Source organism: Periplaneta americana, chromosome 13 (genome assembly GCF_040183065.1).
Source record: "Periplaneta americana isolate PAMFEO1 chromosome 13, P.americana_PAMFEO1_priV1, whole genome shotgun sequence".
NCBI lineage: Eukaryota > Metazoa > Arthropoda > Insecta > Blattodea > Blattidae > Periplaneta > Periplaneta americana.
This window is the reverse complement of record NC_091129.1, coordinates 135,563,102-135,582,563: the sequence shown is the minus strand read 5'-3', so window position 1 is coordinate 135,582,563 and position 19,462 is coordinate 135,563,102. Positions and strand designations below refer to the sequence as shown.

At 33.2% G+C, this 19,462-nt stretch overlaps 1 protein-coding gene across 5 annotated transcripts in view; it reads left to right on the top strand.

Moving 5' to 3' along the window:
• LOC138712457 (serine-rich adhesin for platelets-like) overlaps positions 1-18,120 on the top strand; it is an 80,638-nt gene extending 62,518 nt beyond the window's left edge. For 3 of the 5 annotated variants that reach the window (XM_069844284.1, XM_069844285.1, XM_069844283.1), the window contains 3 exons: positions 2,983-3,061; positions 6,773-6,919; positions 9,045-18,120. In XM_069844284.1, the coding sequence (XP_069700385.1) occupies positions 2,983-3,061; positions 6,773-6,919; positions 9,045-9,121 (303 nt within the window). In that variant the 3' untranslated portion in view covers positions 9,122-18,120. Of the gene's footprint in view, positions 1-1,455; positions 2,942-2,982; positions 3,062-6,772; positions 6,920-9,044 lie in introns of those variants that run through there. The other 2 variants (XM_069844287.1, XM_069844286.1) reach the window with 2 other exon arrangements.
• The last annotated feature ends 1,342 nt before the right edge of the window (positions 18,121-19,462 follow it).

Sequence of the window (19,462 nt, the reverse complement as noted above, 5' to 3'; positions counted from 1 at the left end):
TTATGAGTGACTAGTTGGCTGGGATCCAATGGAATAAGCGCCGTCTTTCTCATATCATATATATTATTTTAATGTACCGAAGTACATATGATATTTCCATGCAGATATTCTGCGTCATCATACGATGAAAGAGTAATGGAAAGGAGAAAAATTCTCCGGCGCCGGGATTTGAACCCGGGTTTTCAGCTCTACGTGCTGATGCTTTATCCACTAAGCCACACCGTATACCCACCCTGGCGCCGGACAGAATCGTCTCAGATTAAGTTTCAACTCTTGGGTTCCCTCTAGTGGCCGCCCTCTGCACTACGTCACAGATGTCTATGAACATAGGAGAGAGTTTTTCTCTGTTCCGTTACTCTTTCATTGTATGATGACGCAGAATATCTGCATGGAAATATATGTACCTTGGTACATTAAAATAATATATATGATATGCGAAAGACGGCGCTTATTCCGTCGGATCCCGGCCAACTAGTCACTCATAATGAGTGCACCTCAGCACATGTGTGGACTTCAGTCCTACGTCCATAGACATCTATGACGTAGTGCAGAGGGCGGCCACTAGAGGGAACCCAAGAGTTGGAACTTAATCTGAGATGATTCTGTCCGGCGCCGGGGTGGGTATCTGGTGTGGCTTAGTGGATAAAGCATCAGCACGTAGAGCTGAAAACCCGGGTTCAAATCCCGGCGCCGGAGAGAGTTTTTCTCCGTCCCATTACTCTTTTATCATATGATGACGCAGAATATCTGCATGGAAATATCATATGTTCTTCGGTACATTAAAATAATATATATGATATGCGAAAGACGGCGCTTATTCCGTCGGATCCCGGCCAACTAGGCACTCATAACGAGTGCACCTCAGCACATGTGTGGACTTCAGTCCTACGTCCATAGACATCTATGACGTAGTGCAGAGGGCGGCCACTAGAAGGAACCCAAGAGTTGGAACTTAATCTGAGATGATTGTGTCCGGCGCCGGGGTGGGTATCCGGTGTGGCTTAGTGGATAAAGCATCAGCACGTAGAGCTGAAAACCCGGGTTCAAATCCTGGCGCCGGAGAGAGTTTCTCTCCGTTCCATTACTCTTTCATCTAATAGAAAGAGTTTCATTGAAAAAATACAGTAAATGTGTATTTTATTTCATTAACCTCATGGTTTCTCAGTGGCAGTTTCTGGTCTGATTGCAGGTTGTGTAACCACTACCTTTATCCCTACTGTTATATTTTTTTAATTTAATCAAGATTGAATTGTTGCTTCTCCCAATAGCACTTCAATTAATATTTTCTGAGCAGTGATTAGTTTAACAGCAACAGAACATTCGTATCCATGAATTCCAGCGAGATGTAGCAATTGCTCTGCCACCCAGTTAGTGTTGGGAATTGTCACTTGTTTCATGTTATTGCTCATGTGTGTAGCAATTTTACAAATGGAGCTTTTAAACTGTGTATTGCAGATGATGGTGGCAGTCAGTATGCAACATAACAGCCGATCCTGTACAGCATTATGTTTTATTCTTAATTATGTAGTAAATAGGAAATCTTTTCTCATGTTTCATAACATTTAATTCTGTCGGATTAAACCCATATTGCATGGTTTGAAGACAGCTTTTAGTATATAAAATTTATAGATGTGAACTGCAACCACCTATAAATTATACCATGAAGCGCCACTGTAGTTTCTATTAATTGCACCTTCTTAAAAAAGGGGAGAGAGGATGTTAGTGTAGTTATTAACCACTTCCCTGATTAACCCGAATTAACTCGGGTTGCTAACTTGTGTCAAAATTTATTAACCCGAGTTAACTCGTTTGAGTCTCATTTTCGCTGCTGAGGATTATATCCCGAATATATACGTTTCCATTCTTTCATTAACCTTTTCCTCACTAGATGGCTACAGAAGTTAGTGATATTGCTATATCTGGTGGTGTTTTTGGTACTTCTTCCTTTCGAGTGGAATTCTATGCCCATATAGCATTCACACACAGTAGTGAGTAGATGCTAGTTAGTTTTGGCAGTTTCTGTTTGTGTTTGGTGTTTTGTGTAAAGATGGATCAAGTTAGTGATTCCGAAACTTTTGATCAGGAATATATTCCTGTAGAAGATTAGAAAATGAAACATCTGTATCAAAAGACGAATTTATATACCAACAAACAAATTCAGATCAGTTGATGTCGCGTCTTTTCGACAGTGGTTTGAATAGAAGACATCTGGCACCATTTCTTCTGCACCTCTGAGGTCCCCATTCCCTGAAATTTTAACATTCTTTCTGATAACTATAATTCTCAATTTTTTAAATTATTCTTTAATAATGACCTCATCAACATTATATTCGAGGAGACGATTCGGCATGCTAATAAGTGTTCAGAGAACGCTGAAAATAATTCGTGGCGGCCTACTACAGACTCTGAAATACGTGTACTTTTGGGCATAGTGATACTGCAGAACATTATTCACAAACCTGAAGAACAGATGTACTGGTACAAAAATTCAATGACTGCTACAACATTCTTCCCAAAACGCTCTCATATAGGAGAGCAGATACTACTGTCCGGAATGCAATGTGCCACTGTGCGTAATACCCTGCTTTCGAGTCTATCGCACGACAAGCAACATTTAAAGCCTTGATAACAGCACTGGTATTGTACCTCATAAATTAATCCATAAAAAAAAAAAAACGTAAGTTGGTAAATAGTTCAGGAGAAAATCAAAGTGGGAAAACTACCAGAGCTGGAATCAAGGTGCACGAGATAACTCGGGATAATAATTCAGGTATGAATGTATGTCTATTTCATAGTGATTTTTTAAGTATGTAAGAAAATTAGTGATGTACAGTGATTCTGTAATATTAAATGACCTCTTTACGAAAATAAAAAATATGACACTTTTTTTCACAAAACTGGTAAAATATATAGTAAGGGAAGAGGTTAATACTAATTATTATGATTAATTATTGTAATAACCTTTTATTGTCTATCCAATAGGCAAACGTGGGTGAGGAAGTGAAAAAATCTCAATTTATTAGTGCTTTGGTGACTGCAGTGTGTCAGTCTTCTCTCAGAGGTAGGTTTAATATAGATAGAATCATTATTTGCTAGCGTACCCTCATTGTTCTCTCGTCCATTCACTGTATAGTGTACCATGGCTGAAGCAGTGCTAATCCTATTTACGAACTCTACAGAAGAAGAATATACGATGAAACCTCCAAATAATAAAGACAGATATGTTGGTAAATAAGGCTAATGTAATATTTTTTCGTGGTCTGGCAATTTTATAAAGACCCTGTTACAATGATGCTTATATCACAGTCTACTATATACAGTCACGAAGCTTGGGATAATTTTTTGCAAATCTCGCGATAGTTGCTAGCCGCTTGGAGTGCTGTGAGTACTAGGAACAATAGACTGTGCCACAGCCATCATGATCGAATACAGGCCGTAAGGCAGACCATGTAACTCGCTTAACCCAATCACGAAGGGCGGCGTTTCAACCATATAAATTAGTTGGAATCCATAAACAGTAACATATGTTTCTCTAAAATGTAGTGTAATTCCATTAATAAAATTTAAAACAATGATTATGAGACACTTCAGACATAATTCACTTGCGAGTTAAGATGCAATATTATTTATGGTGTGAAAATTACGTTGTTCTTATGTGTAATACCTGCCTTTATTTCGATTGAATATTGGAAAATTCTTGTACGTTCATTTAGGCATGATTCAATAATTTTCAATTGCACCGCACGGATATTTAAATATGTTGAAATTATAGGTTATGTTTACTGTACGAGTTGCCCCTTTCTGTCTAAATTTAGTGATCTCCAATGCCTTGTCATTCATATGAAAATTATAGGTTATGTTTACTATATTTAACTTATATTCCTAAATTCGAAATCATACATTATAATTAAGCATAATGTCATATATGATACCCCGGACATTCAATTTGTCTGTATTTTAATACTACAATTGAGTACTGAATTATTGTATTTATCTACTACTTAAGAGACGAAGTAACACAAATGTACGGACACTGATTTCATAGGAGTAGTATGGTAAATGTTTTGTCTAAAATTAAGGAAGGTAGTTGTGCTGAATTTAAATCACAATATAAATTCTCTTTTATTAAACCTCAAAATAGCTTCCATTCTAAACTTGACATGTTGACGCGAACAGATTATGTTAACATGTAAAATTCTCTTCACATTAAAATAACACAGTTTTGTAATTATTTCTGCAACATATTATGCAACAAGAAGTAAACGGAACTTATGGACACATTACACTAAATAAAGCTTAGCAATGATATGCAATAAAGTTATAATATAATATTTCACTGAGCTTCATACACTGAAATAGAAAACCCGAACAAACATTACGGCCTGGTCTAGATCAAAAAAGCATTGACTGTGCCGTATTTCGCATTTTTGTGAAAAGCTATGTAAACTGTGAAATGTTCGTTATCGGTTGTAATAAATGTAAATGGCTAAAATACAATAATTTGAATAATAATATGGGACAAGAAGACGTTTGAAGTACTATAAATTGTAAGAAAAATAGGTTAGAGTTGTCCTTCTTCCAAAAGATCCAGGAAGGTGAGTTTATAGAATATTATATATATTTTATGAAAATAATATATAAACCTTATGTATTTCATATTTTAATAGTGGAAGGAAGGTGTTAATTTTTTCAAAAGAATACGATATCGAAAGTACAATACATTTTATGTTCTGCTAGGGAAAGAGTCTGTGATGAGGCGATAGTAGCGATCCTGGTGGTGAGCAACTATCTATGGATGCATATTTCAACTATCTATGTTTGCATATTTATTAAGTATTAAGCTTCGTGACTGTATATACTAGACTGTGGTTATATCCCAGTCTCGTTATTTATGGGAATGTTTGTCGTTTGTGCATACTGAACGAAAATCGTTCAGGGGACTTATAATCTTCTGGAAAGTCTTTCATTTCATTTTTTTGCTCGTGGTTTCAAATTTTAAAGTAAGCAATGTCTGGCAACATTTTTTCAAGAAAAGGGACAGTATCGTCTTCAAAGTGATGGGTAGGGCAGAAAAATCTGTTCCTCTTAGTGTTGTTGATAATGTGAAAGGAATCTTGAAAAAATATACAGCCCTAGTGAGGTCAGTTGATAAAATGGGATAATTTTCCCAAATGTTTCCAGAGAAGAACTATGACTTGAAAGAGAGAAAAAATGTAAGGGAGGGAAGCAATGAAAGTTGAGTCGCACAGTTCTATTCTACACAAATGTTGCAGGAACCAAGTATTAGACTTCATTAGTAATCAGTTGATTATCATAATCTAGATGCTTGAAATATGTTAAGAACTTTGTAAATTAAAATTTGAACTACTTTTTAAATGTTATTGTTTGTTGGTTTATGTCTTGAGTATTATTTTTGCAGATTTCATTTTAAGTTTAAATCCTTGGTTATTGCAATTATTTTTCATCTTAGTAGAATACAATGCAAACGTATGTAATTACATCGAACCTCAACTCGGTCAGTAAATTGGTCTACACAACTCATTTCATATCAGTGAATGATGAACAGTCAATACTCGCCATTAGTAAAAAAAAAAAAAAATCTATTGAACCAAGTAGAAATTGCTATAAGCTATAATAAATGTGAACTTGCTTTTAATATGTTGCTTGTTATTTCATCATACCCTGATGAGTAAGCATTGTAAATTAATTTTGGTTTCTCAGTCTGTTATCTCTTTGAATTATCCTGTATTATGTATGAAAATTTCTTGGAATATCACTACATTGTAACAGGAAGTTTATAATTTTAAGATTGTAACAGAAAGTATTAAAGAGAAGTGTTTACACAAAAAATTAATTACATTACTTCAATACAATGAAACATAAATTCTCCCTTTAGCTCTTATGACAGTAAGTTAACACTAATCAAAATACGTTGATATATTATATTATATTATATTTATATATTTTATTATATTTTTTTCATATTTTCCGATAATGGTATATCTCTAATGTGATAAGTTGAGCTATATATAATCATAATTTTCCTTACTGTATGTACTTAAAAATATTGTATTCATTGTATGCTTTGTACTGCACTATTTTATTACTACTATTAGTATTATTATTACTATTAGGCCTGTTATTATTATTATTATTATTATTATTATTATTATTATTATTGTTATTATTATTACTATTATTATTATTATCAATAATTGTCTTATTTTTTTATACTTTGTATGCCTCATTTATTTTTGACCTGCTGTTCACATTTTATTATGCTTTTTTCTTTCTTTCTTTCTCTATGTTATATATTATGTCTGATTTCTTCTTACTTGTTGTTTACATTTTATTATTATTATTATTATTATCTTATTCAGTTTTGTGTGTAAAATTGTAGTGTACTTTGTAAATTTGTAGTGTTTTTGTAATGCAGTTTTTACTCCTGGTTGAGTGTTAGAGAAGGCGGTATGGCCTTAACTCTGCCAGGTTAAATAAATCATATATTATATTATATTATATTATATTATATTATATTATATTATATTATATTATATTATATTATATTATATTATATTATATTACATTATATTACATTATATTATATTATATTATATTATATTATATTATATTATATTATATATAAAGAATAGGTAGATATATATTGTAAACTGTAAGTTGTAGATGTAATTTATAATAATCACTGGCATGTTTATCTGTATAAAATACAGAAGTGCAAGGTACAATAAATTGCTGAAAATTTTTTTTGCAGATGAGGAGGGTATCTTAAAACTTGACAAAGCTCATATGCAGCGACACATGAAATTGGTATTTAAATATGTGGGCAGCAACACAGTACTGGAACTTCATTGTTTTGAAACAATTAAGACCTTCACATCACAGTTGGAGAACTCAGCACGTGAGTCCTATATGCCATGAGCATGACAAATCAAATCATTTCCACAGTGCTCGTCCGTGGCCGAGTGGTTAGCCTCTTTGCCTTTCATTGTAACGATACAAGTTTGATATCTATCTGGATCATGATGGAATTTTTTTGTGCATAAAGCGGACACTAGGAGTTTCTTGGGGTTATCCTGTTTCCCCTTCACCATTGTCATCATCATTCCAGCAATACTCTACAATCATCCACACACTGCCAGGTCTCGAGCCAGTCCTCCAGAAAAAAATAAGAAATGGCTGGAAGTTGTATACATTCGTATTTTTATGATTATTAATTAAAGCACACTCGCAGCTCAGTTGTCTGACACATTGTTGTCAGAGATTCTGAGTTTTGGTCTTGAGCAGCTCCTGTTACTTTTGTCGTGCACAGTGAGGAAGGTTTTGCAGTCACATTTCGGTTACTTTTCCTAACTATTCAATCGTCCTTTAACTGTGCTGTGAGTAGGGTTACCAGACATTCTAGTTTTCCCAGACATGTCCTAGTTTTTAATGTGTCCAGGGAGATTTTATAAATTGCCGAGATACCTATTAAATTTGCATTTTATAAAACGCACTCACATCCGAAAATCGTTATAATCTTAACTAGGATAAAATTATGCTTTTTTTTTTTACGGATGGAGAAGTTGGTGTCACTGAATGACCGAAATGTTTACATTGTTTACAACGATCTCGCGAGTTAAAATATCGAAACGAGCGATTGATTTCTGGGGTCTTGTTGCGAGATGTTATTTCTTTGTTTTGTAAGTGACTTGGCACGCAGTGGATAATGCTTATTCATTATAGTATAGCTGACATTGATACATGTTAAACGTAAGCAGGTAATTATTTTTATAATTACAATTTTAATTTCTGCATAATGGAATACTGGGTGTTCATTTCAAAGTGTCATGACGTCACTGTTGTGAGTCAGCAATTTGAGTTTCAGCTTTTATGTCAGAGAAGTTGCCTATTAATCAAGGCGTTCAATCTGAATTTGAGAATGTGTATGGTATACCTTGAACGTCGTAGCAACAGATGGCGGTCTGTAAAGTCTGTGTGCTACCATAACCTCTTTCGAACTGTGTTTTGCATGGGCAAGTCGTACGCAGGGTATTTGTTATCAGTTGTGTACAGCAACACTCCACAGTACAAATCAAATGCTCCGTGTACATGTTGACCGTCGATGTTAATGTCAACAAATACGTAAGTAATCTCTTAACCCTCTCCCCATATCCCGACAGTAAGAAAAAAAACTCACCTCAATACGTGTTTCCAAACGGTTCACATTCCTGCCACTACAGGCGTTACCATACATATCGGTAAGTACTCTTCAGAATGAACGCCGTACTTGCTAGGCAACTTCTCTGGCACATACGTAATATGCCTCTGCGGAAGTGTAGGAAGGTTGAATTCTCCAGGCTCATCGACTAGCCACATGACGGCATACAGCGAGCCATGAACTGAACATGCAGTATATGCGAATTACTAACTAAGCTGTAAATTTTATTTGTATTTAGATTTCAAGGTGTCAAAGCGAAAATGTAGCTTCACTAATGACCTGAAAAGTAAATACCCCAGCTTCATGTTGCGGCATGGAGGACAGAACTGGGAAGTTAGTTTCATTGTTTGCAATATTTGTATTATGTAACTATTATTACACGTGAGCAATATGTTAGTAATATTAAATAGATTTATTATGCAATATGATAATTTTTATCATTTAATCTTGGTGTCCTAGTTTTCAGTCTCGGATGTCCTTGGTCCAGATATTCCATCTGGTAACCCTAGCTGTGAGAGATATACTCGCCTTAAAATCGCCCGTTTCTCTGACAATAAAATATTTTGCTGCTAGAGTTCCCTATATTTATAATCTAAAAATGTAAATCAGGAAGAAATGCAAGTATTTTCTGTCAAATTTTCCGATATTATTCCTCCTATCGAACTTGAATGTGTTGACATTATTTTTCCATATCCCCACCATTTGATGTGCAAAAATATCTTAATACATTGTTGAAGTCACTCAACTTCATTGTTTGTATGTGCATATATATATGAGTGCAAGTAGGAAAATGAAAGTGATGCTCGTTTTTTCTTTTGTTGTACAGGTTTCCAAAAACAAATATCCCAGCTGGTTTGGAACCTTCAAGACGATGATGATGCTAGCAGTTGTGATGAGCTATAAAGAGGGTCCGGAATGTGAATTATTGGGTGCCTTGTAATGTTTGTTATAATTTTTCCTCAGGCTGTGTCATTGAGAAATAAGACTCCTTGTCCTATAAAGATATAATTGCATTGCTTCACAGGACTGACGTATACATGTGAAGCAGTTATAGCCACCTATGAATGTGTGCTTAAAATAATCTGTGTAAAATCTCAAGGGGTGTAGTGGTATATTCTGGAATCTTTACGTCCAAATGCTACCTGTTTATGTGATATTTTTGGATGATTGCGTCATGTACTTAGGCGTGGTGCTAAATGAGATGATATAAGAACGATTGAAATGTTTTACAGACGTGGACAAATTATTAACAAAATTGACGATTTTTATGATAATTCTGTTTACAAAATTTAACTTTTCAATTTAGACTACAGTTGACAATTTTGCATATTTCTATCATTACAGTAGATAGAAATATGCAAAAATGTCAACTGTAGTTTAAATTGAAGAGTCAAATTTTGTAAAAATATATCATAAAAATCTTCATATTTTGCTAATAATTTGTAAATATGCAAAAATGTCAACTGCAGTCCAAATTGAAGAGTCAAATTTTGTAAAAATATAAAATTAAAATCTTCAGTTTTGCTAATAATTTGGAAATATCCAAAATATAAACTCTAGTCCAAATTGAAAATTCAAATTTTGTAAAAATATATAAGTTATAATAAAAATATTCAGTTTTGCTAATAATTTGTAAATATGCAAAAATATCAAATGCAGTCCAGATTGAAGAGTCAAATTTTGTAAAAAATATATAGTACAAATCTTCAATTTTGCTAATAATTTCGAAATACGCAAGAATGTCAACTGTAGTTTAAACTGAAGAATCATATTTTGTAAAAATATGTAACAGAAATCTTCCATTTTGCTAATAATTTGTCCACGTCTGTATATGGAGCATGCATGGAGTCTGTCAAATTGCACAGACTGTTGCTGGTTACATGTACGTGAAATAACTCAAGTTTTTGGAATACATCATCCATTCTATAATAAGTTTTGAAAAAGCGAGATCTGAAAAAGAACACCAGATTCGGGAGAGAATTATATGAATCTCTTCTTCACTTTCATTGAGAAATACGTAAATATAGTGAGATTAGTTGAGAAAATGGTCACTGGTAAACCTTGTGTGCTTCACCAGGCTAGTGGCAAGCAGCGAGTGGCGTAGCGTCAATGTAAGCTAAAAAGCTCAGCTTCCCCAGTTAATAATAATTTCATAATAAACCTGCAGTTTATGAACAAAATTACTTATTAATTTTAATAGAGTTTATATTTATGCGTTAAATATTGTGATGCGGCAGCTCAGGATGATTTGTGATGCAGCAGTAAACAAGAAGCCTGCACACACCAGCTTCCAAGCAGACTGGTTTCTTTCATCCATTCTTCTGTGTAACCCACCCCGCAGATTTTCATCCTTTTCTAACTAAACTACCCTGGTCGCAAGGCACGGAAGAAGCTAGCTTTTACATTGAAAGTTTCCGAGTTATCCCTTTCGTGAGGGTTTGTTCAGTTGAAGTGTTAGTGTGCATTGTGGCTGATATAATAAATAATGAGTGAAATAACAGTTCCTGACACCAATTTACTTGAATTTTTAGGACAATTCTATTATCAAGACTGACTTACGAACAAAAGTGCGATTTAAAAAACAATCTATCTATTTGTTAGAGATATGTGAAAACAATGAAATCATATTTTACTACGTACCATTTGAGGTCATGCCTTATTGGTGTTACTTACGAGGTTCCAACCAATCTTCGGACTGGTGACTTGACATTGACTACTATTTATTTTAAGACTATATTTTTGTAATACGTTTTCTCATATGTACATGAGAGACAACTTGAATTAGCTTCCCCTGCTCAAAATTTCATGCTACACCACTGCAAGCAGCCAGGAATAAAAAGTCTCATTCATTTATTCATTCATTCACATGAGTGTTTACGGTCATTTTTCTTATAGTAAGATATGACTTCCTTGACTATTTTTATTTTCTAGAATTGTGATTGAGAATGACAATAGATTTAGTAACACTCAGCATCGTGTTTTTTTTTTTTATTTCGCTCTCATTAGTACATATGTTTTTATCCTAATCTGTATTTTTACATTGAAGATAAAAGAACATCTGAAAACCTGCAGCACACTGTCTGGAGAGAAAGACCTAATTCAAAAGTACTGGAGAGCAATAGTGCTAATGGCTTCATTGCCAGATGCTAGACATCAAACAACAACAACATTTGAAGATAATGTTCGGAACAACTGGATAATACCCACGGCAGAGCAATGTCGATAGTCGACGTTACTCGCTGGCCACTAGTTACCGGGCCGTATCAAACAAAAGACAATCGAAATGGTGGTAGTAAAATTCGCGACTATATTATTAAATAAATCACTCTATTAGTCAAGTGCAAGATTTATGCAGTACAACGACGATGTTTTGAATGCACTAAAAGAAAATGCTTTTGCAGTAAGATCTTAAAGTAGGTTATGACAACGAAATAAAGAGGAAAAAGGTGTGTTTCACGGAATATCATTTAAATAACGGAAAGTAAATTTCCGGTTAATGCTCGCCAAAGCATTAAGTACATAATTATGACCGCGTTGCAGTTTTATTTGTGGCCTAGAGAAAATACCTGCCTTTTACGAAAATAAAAAAAATTTAGGGGCCATGAAATTATTCACCGCTTTAATTATATTACCGTATATCAATATTACGAAACAAAAAATTTTCATAAAGGCCATGACCGACTAGAAACATCGATACTGAAGAGATAAATCCATTAGGCCGTGATGAAACAAAAGAAAATGCGACAGAGATTTTAGTTCGAGATAAAATGGACACACAATTTTGATGATCATACTGTTAGTAACTGGAGATCGCTTGTAAGATCTGTCTTAATCTTCTATGTAGAAATGTCGTTCAAGCAAATTGGTGGTCCAGGGAAAAATCATTGCAATAGATGAGAGTAACAGTGGTGCTGTCTCTCAGTAATGTTCAGAACGAAGTAGATAGAGAGAAAAAGAAACAAATTTCTCCTTCTAACAACACCACAGACCAAAATCATGTTCTTATGTTGGCAACATTGTGTATGTAGTTAAATTTGGTGGTAAACGTAATGGCACGGTTCAAAGCTACCGTGGTAATTCTCCAGTACAGTGTAATGTTCTTTTATCGATATGAATTTTATTGCTATTAGAAAACTGTAATATAGTAATACTCTATGCCAGCAATATAAGCTTTGTCTGCATTTAGTCTGAAGACTCTGTAATTGTACGGTGATTTAAATCCATGTACAAACTACAATAACTATACAAATAACTGTAATATAATAGCAATTAAGCAGAATATTTGTTAGGAAAATAAAACTTCATAAAGACAGCTACATGGACTGAAAAAAAAGACGACAGAAACATAACAAATAAATGCTCTAGAATAGAAGATGCTAGAAATATTCCACAGTTACAAGGAAAATGCCAGATGTGAATTTTACGAAAAATTGGAGAAATGCCGTGACATTTTTGATGAACACATCGAAACAATGGTAATGCAAGTGAACTGCTCGCAGAATTGGGAATAGACTGTTACAGATTAAAAAGAATTTATAAATCGTCACCATAAACTGGTTACACAGATGTCATGAATGTGTATAAGAACGACACTATTTTATGATCTAGTGGAGGTGAATGACGACAAGTTAAAATAAATGCTTTAGCAACAGTTTGTCATGTTTAACTTGCTTGTGTTTAAATGTTCCATTTTCGATGGTATTCAACAAATTGTTTACCGGTGCCCAAAACAGTATGATATTGACTACCTTCTCAAATAATGTTAGAACGATATGTCTGTATACTGTATTGTTATCTGTAGTTATTGTTATACCGAATTGTATTTTATATTTTATAGCAGCATTTAATGAGGAGCTTTGTATTTGTGTGTAATTATTTGTAGGAACAAATATTACTACTTGTTTAGAGCTTGACTAATCAAAAACTTACAGATACATGAGAGTTGGCACAAATGTTATTCGTTAGCATTTGTTGTAAACATTAGCACGTTTGTTTAGTGTAGGTACTGACTATAAAGATAGCATTCCATTTCAGATATTTTTGCGCTAAAATTTCAATTCAATTCTGCTTGTCTTTCTTCTTCTCTTTCAAGTAGTAGACTCTATGAACTGTTATGATGTTGAAGAATTTTCATTCTATCTTCTCAACAGACGACCAGTAATTTCCTCATCACAGTTTTAAAGTCTTCTGTTACAGCTTATTCTTTGAAACTGAATTTTCACTTCAATTGATATAACTGGTTGAAAATTAATTGAGTACTTCCATGATATTTACATTTGAAGGGGTCCCTGCAAAAACGAGGTAACTCCACTTTTACAGAGTTGTTGGGGGGGGGGGGGACAACTTTCTAAAAATTCAAATTTTAACTGAGCTTCTTTCCTTTTTTTCAGAGTATGTCTTAGGTACATAGGAGTTTCATTTTTCACTTAATCACATTTATTGTAATCAACAGTTGGGAGGAGGGTAAAATAATAATAATAATAATAATGATGATTTATTTAACCTGGCAGAGTTAAGGCCATATGGCCTTCTCTAACACTCAACCAGGAGTAAAACTGCGTTACAAAAAACAGTACAAATTTACAAAGTACACTACAATTTTACACACAAAACTGAATAAGATAATAATAATAATAAAATGTAAACAACAAGTAAGTAGAAATCAGACATAATATATAACATACAGAAACAAAGGAAAAAGCATAATAAAATGTGAACAGCATGTCAAAATAAATGAGACATACAAAGTATAAAAAAATAAGACAATTATTGATAATAATAATAATAATAATAATAATAATAATAATAATAATGATAAAAAATAAGAATAGTAGTAGTAATAATAATAATAATAATAATAATAATAATAATAATAATAATAATAATAATAATAGTAATAGTAGTAGTAATAAAATAGTGCAGTACAAAGTATACAATGAATACAATATTATTAGGTACACACAGTATGGAAATATGAACGAATAATGGAGCTACCCCCTTTTTGCAATAAAATTGGATATAATTAGCCACGTTTTGCATTGAACACACAATTACTGTAACAGTATCATAAACTACAATACAAGACATAGCATATATATAGACACACACAATTATACATATACATACACATACAGGTTGAACTGTAAGTAATGTCATTTAATTTCAGGGAGTTATTCTTTGATATATTTCAAACAAAAAAAAAGTTTAATACAGTTTTGTTAGTTTTTGATTCCTTTTCGAGATAATAATCGTTTTATATTTCATAGAGTGTTTTGGAAAAGCCATTGACTTAATCCCCCAATATGCTCAGGTCATTTTAAGAGCGCAGTATATAATGATAATAAATAATTATTGAAAGAATTTTAGTTTTATCCTTTAAATGTGCAGAAATCTGATCCAAACAAATATAACATTGTAAAATTCCTTTGTGGAATGAAAAGTTACATTTGTTCTGATCAAATTTCTGCATATTTAAAGGACAAACTAAAATTATTCCAATACTTTATTACCGTAATACACTGCTCTCTTAAAATGACTGAACATATTGGGAATTAAATCAATGGCTTTCCCAAAATATGCTATGGTATTGTGACTTAATTCAAACAATAATGTAACTTTTATTGTCACAACAATAATCACTTTCTATAATTGAATTTAAACACTCCCGTCAACAATGGGTATTTCACTCCACACATCAACATAGTATTCGTTATTGCACTCTACAGACGACAATGGCAGTTCACTTGGATTATTGAGAACAATGTACTCCTAATCTCAACTAATGTTCATAAAGCGCTATTTACAACACAAAACTGTCAGTTCTCAGTTCACAGTTCGTTTGACTCAGCTAGTTCTTCTAGCTCATTCACTCAAGTCACTGTATATCGAACCCAAGACTTGCAGAGACAGTCCACTGAACTTCGAACTCAAGACTTCTGGAGACAGTCCACTGCACTCGAACCCAAGACTTCCAACCGCGTTGCTTCTGCCTGGACGCTGCTCAAGTTCACTCGCGTGTCGAACCCTAGACTCCTGGGTGCTGCTGAACTCGCTGTCCAATACCAACAACTGCTGGCTCCTTCTTCGCATCTCCTTTTTATCACTAAACCATAGTTTCCAGAAACTACGATGCTCGAAATTTCTACTTCTACAGACTTCTGTTTTCGCTGCTGCTTCCTGGACGATTCTGTTTCGGAGGTTTCGTCCCCCCCTTCACCTCGCACAACGAAGCACCTGCAGCTTTGCTTCCCCTTTGCTTCGTACCACACCGCAAATGCCCATGCACCAGATGCGCGCAACCTCCCTCGCCGCGCTGCCCGTCTCTCGCGCTCCCCGCCCTCTGTGGGACTCATGATCGACTCCCGGCTGTCACAATATGTTTCATATAAAACAATTTTTATCTTAAAAAGGAAGCAAAAACGCGCAAAATCGTATTAAGCTTGTTTGTTTCAAATATTCGTATATCAAAGAATAACTCCCTGAAATGAATGCCATTACTTACGGTTCATTCTGTATAGTTTCAGAAGCTGCCTCCTTTTTGCAACGAGACAATTGGGAGTCAGCTCCAATTCCACTGTAACTTACTACCAAATGTTGGGAATCACACCGTTCTTGCACTAAAAGATCGGGTATATTTTTTAACATATGAAACAAGCAAAACATTAATTTTACCAAAACATGGAGCCATCCCCTTTTTGCAGAGAGCCCTTTATTTAGTTTTAAGCCCACTTCATATAAGCAGTACTCATAAAGTTAATTTTACGAGCTATTAAAAATCTGTTTTTATATCTTATCGTGATCGTCCAATCTTCACTTTATATAACAAAATGCAGATCGTATTAAGGTCTTATAACCACTTTCTAGTATGTTTTCATACCAAAGAAGATTTCATTAGATTACAGATTATGCCTATTAAATCTTATAATGTTTTGTAGTGGATCTTATTCCTCATAAAAGGATAATATGTAGCCAAAGTATGTGAATTTGTTTACTCTTTTAAATATACTATTTTTATCATTCTGTTAATATGTCTTTAAAAAAAGATTTAAATTATCTACCGAATGTTGTACATTATCTTCAGAGGATATAAAAGTGTCAAATCATGTACAAAAAAAAGTATATCATCCAACTGCAAATTTCTGTTAATCCTTGGTGTCTTGCTTAATTACTAAATTTTAATTGGGTAATATATAATTAATGAAAGAGGTAAAAGACGTAATTCTAAGAAATCTGTAAAATTAATATTTATTTATTTTTAAATTTACAATTTTTTGCTTATTAGCAGTTAAGTTGAAAAGTTGTCATCAACTTGAGCTCTTTGCGGAAGGTATTTTGTTCTTCTTGAATAGCAATCTTATAAATATTTATGAAGAATGCTACGCAGAAAAAGAACTGTCCGTATTTATGAACATCAAAGACATTTTCGTTTTTCAGTGAACATTATTATATGTCAGTGATATTTCAATAAGTTACGTGTACGAATTAAATAAAGGCTATTTTATATATATATATATATATATATATATATATGAATATCATCGAAATGATAGCCGTCCAAATCTAGGATTTAAAATATCGGCATCCTAATCAATTCAAATGAACAAAAAAGAAAATGTAAATTAATGTTAAAAAAATACATAATGAAATTTTAAAAAAGAATATTCTGCGGCAAGATTTGGTAGCTATCAAAACGATAAAAATTTATGGAAAATAAATAATATACAAAAGAAAAGGGAAGATCTTGTAACCAGTTGTAGTTCCTATGTTAATTAACAAATATTACAGATTTTGTAATAATCATAGTAAATAAAATAGGCCTATAATGGTAACAAAAAAAATATATTCTCTTGATATCTAATGAGTACTTTCGAATAAACATAGAATTGCTAATAATTAAGTTTGTAATAAATACCGGTAACATAAATTGTGAATTGGTTAAAATTTACCTAAATAATTAAACCAAAGTAAATAATATAATATTCCAAAATCATTACAAAATAATATGATCATATTCGTGAGATTGATTTCAAAGATAATTCTGTTCTTTCTTAAAAACAGGCCTAAAAGGAACAATACTTGCCTTTTTTTTTCTCTCTCTGCAATGGACATGCTCCTTTCTTTCAGCATACCATTACTAACTAATGAAAACCTTTTATAAACCTTTTTTACCCACATATTATTAAAGTACTTCAAATAAAGTTTAGATTAATAACAATTGTAAAATTCGGTCATAAATGGCCATCTATCTCCTGTACTGTCCATTTGTCTTAACATTGCATTTAAACATATCGTCACTATGCCTCCAAAATCCGCTAGGTATGTACATTTAAACAGATTTTTAAGGAGAAAGAGAAAAAAACTATCACTTTTAATTCTCTTGATATTCAAAGTTATTTTCAGTATAATTTCATTGTTTTTCATGTAATGATTGAAATTATACCGAAAGTAGCTTTGAACGTCAAGAGAATTAAAAGTGATAATACTTTTTGCTTTCTCCTGAAAAATATGTTTAAAGACACATACCTAGCGGATTTTGGAGGCACAGTGACAATGTTGCTTTAATATCTTTTTTGTCTAAGCTTCTTTATATACAATTACGAAATATTTTCTAGTTATTTTTATATTGAAGTAAATTGAGTAGTTCATAAATTGTTAATTGTGTAGACTTTATTAATAGAATTTTATAAGAGTAATTGAATTTTGAGACACAAATAATTAGAATAAGTACTCTTTTTCCTATTGCCTCGTATTCATCTCGATAAATCCAGAATGTACCACTGGCCTCTCCAAGAACAACACAATACTATGTTCAGATGAATAACAGTTATCTGAGAAATGATACTGTATGATTAAATCTGTAATTACAGCTGTATTTAAAGTACAGTAAATACTTACAAAACCTCTATAGTGAATTTCAATTACACTTTATATGACCGATTATTAATATAGCTTATTTTTCGTTTATCCAAATATTGATGAAGCTTTTATAAGCAGCCTATATTTGGGAAACAGAACATGTCTTCATTTTATTACGGTATTGGGTTGGCCTACTGATATGCAAGTTGTATGACTTGAAGTTTGCAGTGAATGTTTTGTAATAATTTGGTAATTCTTTGAAAATATCATTCATTTGTTAAATAAGTGACATTCATTATTCACCATTATACCATGTAATGTAATACAGTGAAACCTGTTCAAATCGGAACCTGAATAATTCGGAATCCTGTCTATTTCGGAACAATTTATTGGTCCTGTCGAAATTCGTATGTATTATGTATAATTTTTCCTGAATAAAATGGAAACTGCCCAACGCGGAAACGGAAACTGCCTGCTACTGTTCAAAACGGAAACAATATTTTGGACACACTGCTTTAATGTAAACTGTATTTTGGAACAGCATGTAATTTAAAAAAAAAATGTTACGTTTTATTTAACGACGCTTGCAACTGCAGAGGTTATATCAGCATCGCCGGATGTGCCGGAATTTTGTCCCGCAGGAGTTCTTTTACATGCCAGTAAATCTACTGACATGAGCCTGTCGCATTTAAGCACACTTAAATGCCATCGACCTGATCCGGGATCGAACTGTAATTTCAAGGAATATACGAAATATGTAGGTCACTAAGCTAAAAACAAGTTTGCTTTGCAAAATTTTAGAGGGTACGAGGGTGTGTTGGCTTGTCGATAATAAACTTTATTACGCTGTTAACTAGGCAGACGAGTCACTTCAAAGATTTTCCATGCTTCACACCTGTACACTGTCGTAGCTAGACAGAGCGCAAGTGTAATGATTTGCTGGTAAAAAAGAAGTTGCGTAAAATGCGGCATTAACATTAAGTGATGAGGTAAAAGTTAACGAGTTAAAGGAAAATTAGAAACAAAGTCTGTGTGAAATAATATTGAAGTTCAGCTGTGGAAAACTCAGGTGTGACGCTTTAAAAAATAAAGATCATAATGAGTGAGTGGCTTGCAGCCAATATTGGTGACATGAAAGGAACCAGAAAGCAACTGTTTATGTGGAAATAAATGAACTGTTGTGGGAGTGGATTCTTCATGACCTTTCAAAGAACATGTCAGTTTCTGGATCTATTCTGCAAAGCAAGCCAATGGACTGGCAAAGAAATTAGATAAGCCAGAATTCAAGGCTTTTACTGAATGGCTCCTAATCCAATTAATAATGTGCAGTGATATACAGTACAGTATGATAGTATAGTGTTGGGTATTGAATTAAACGAGATTAGTAAA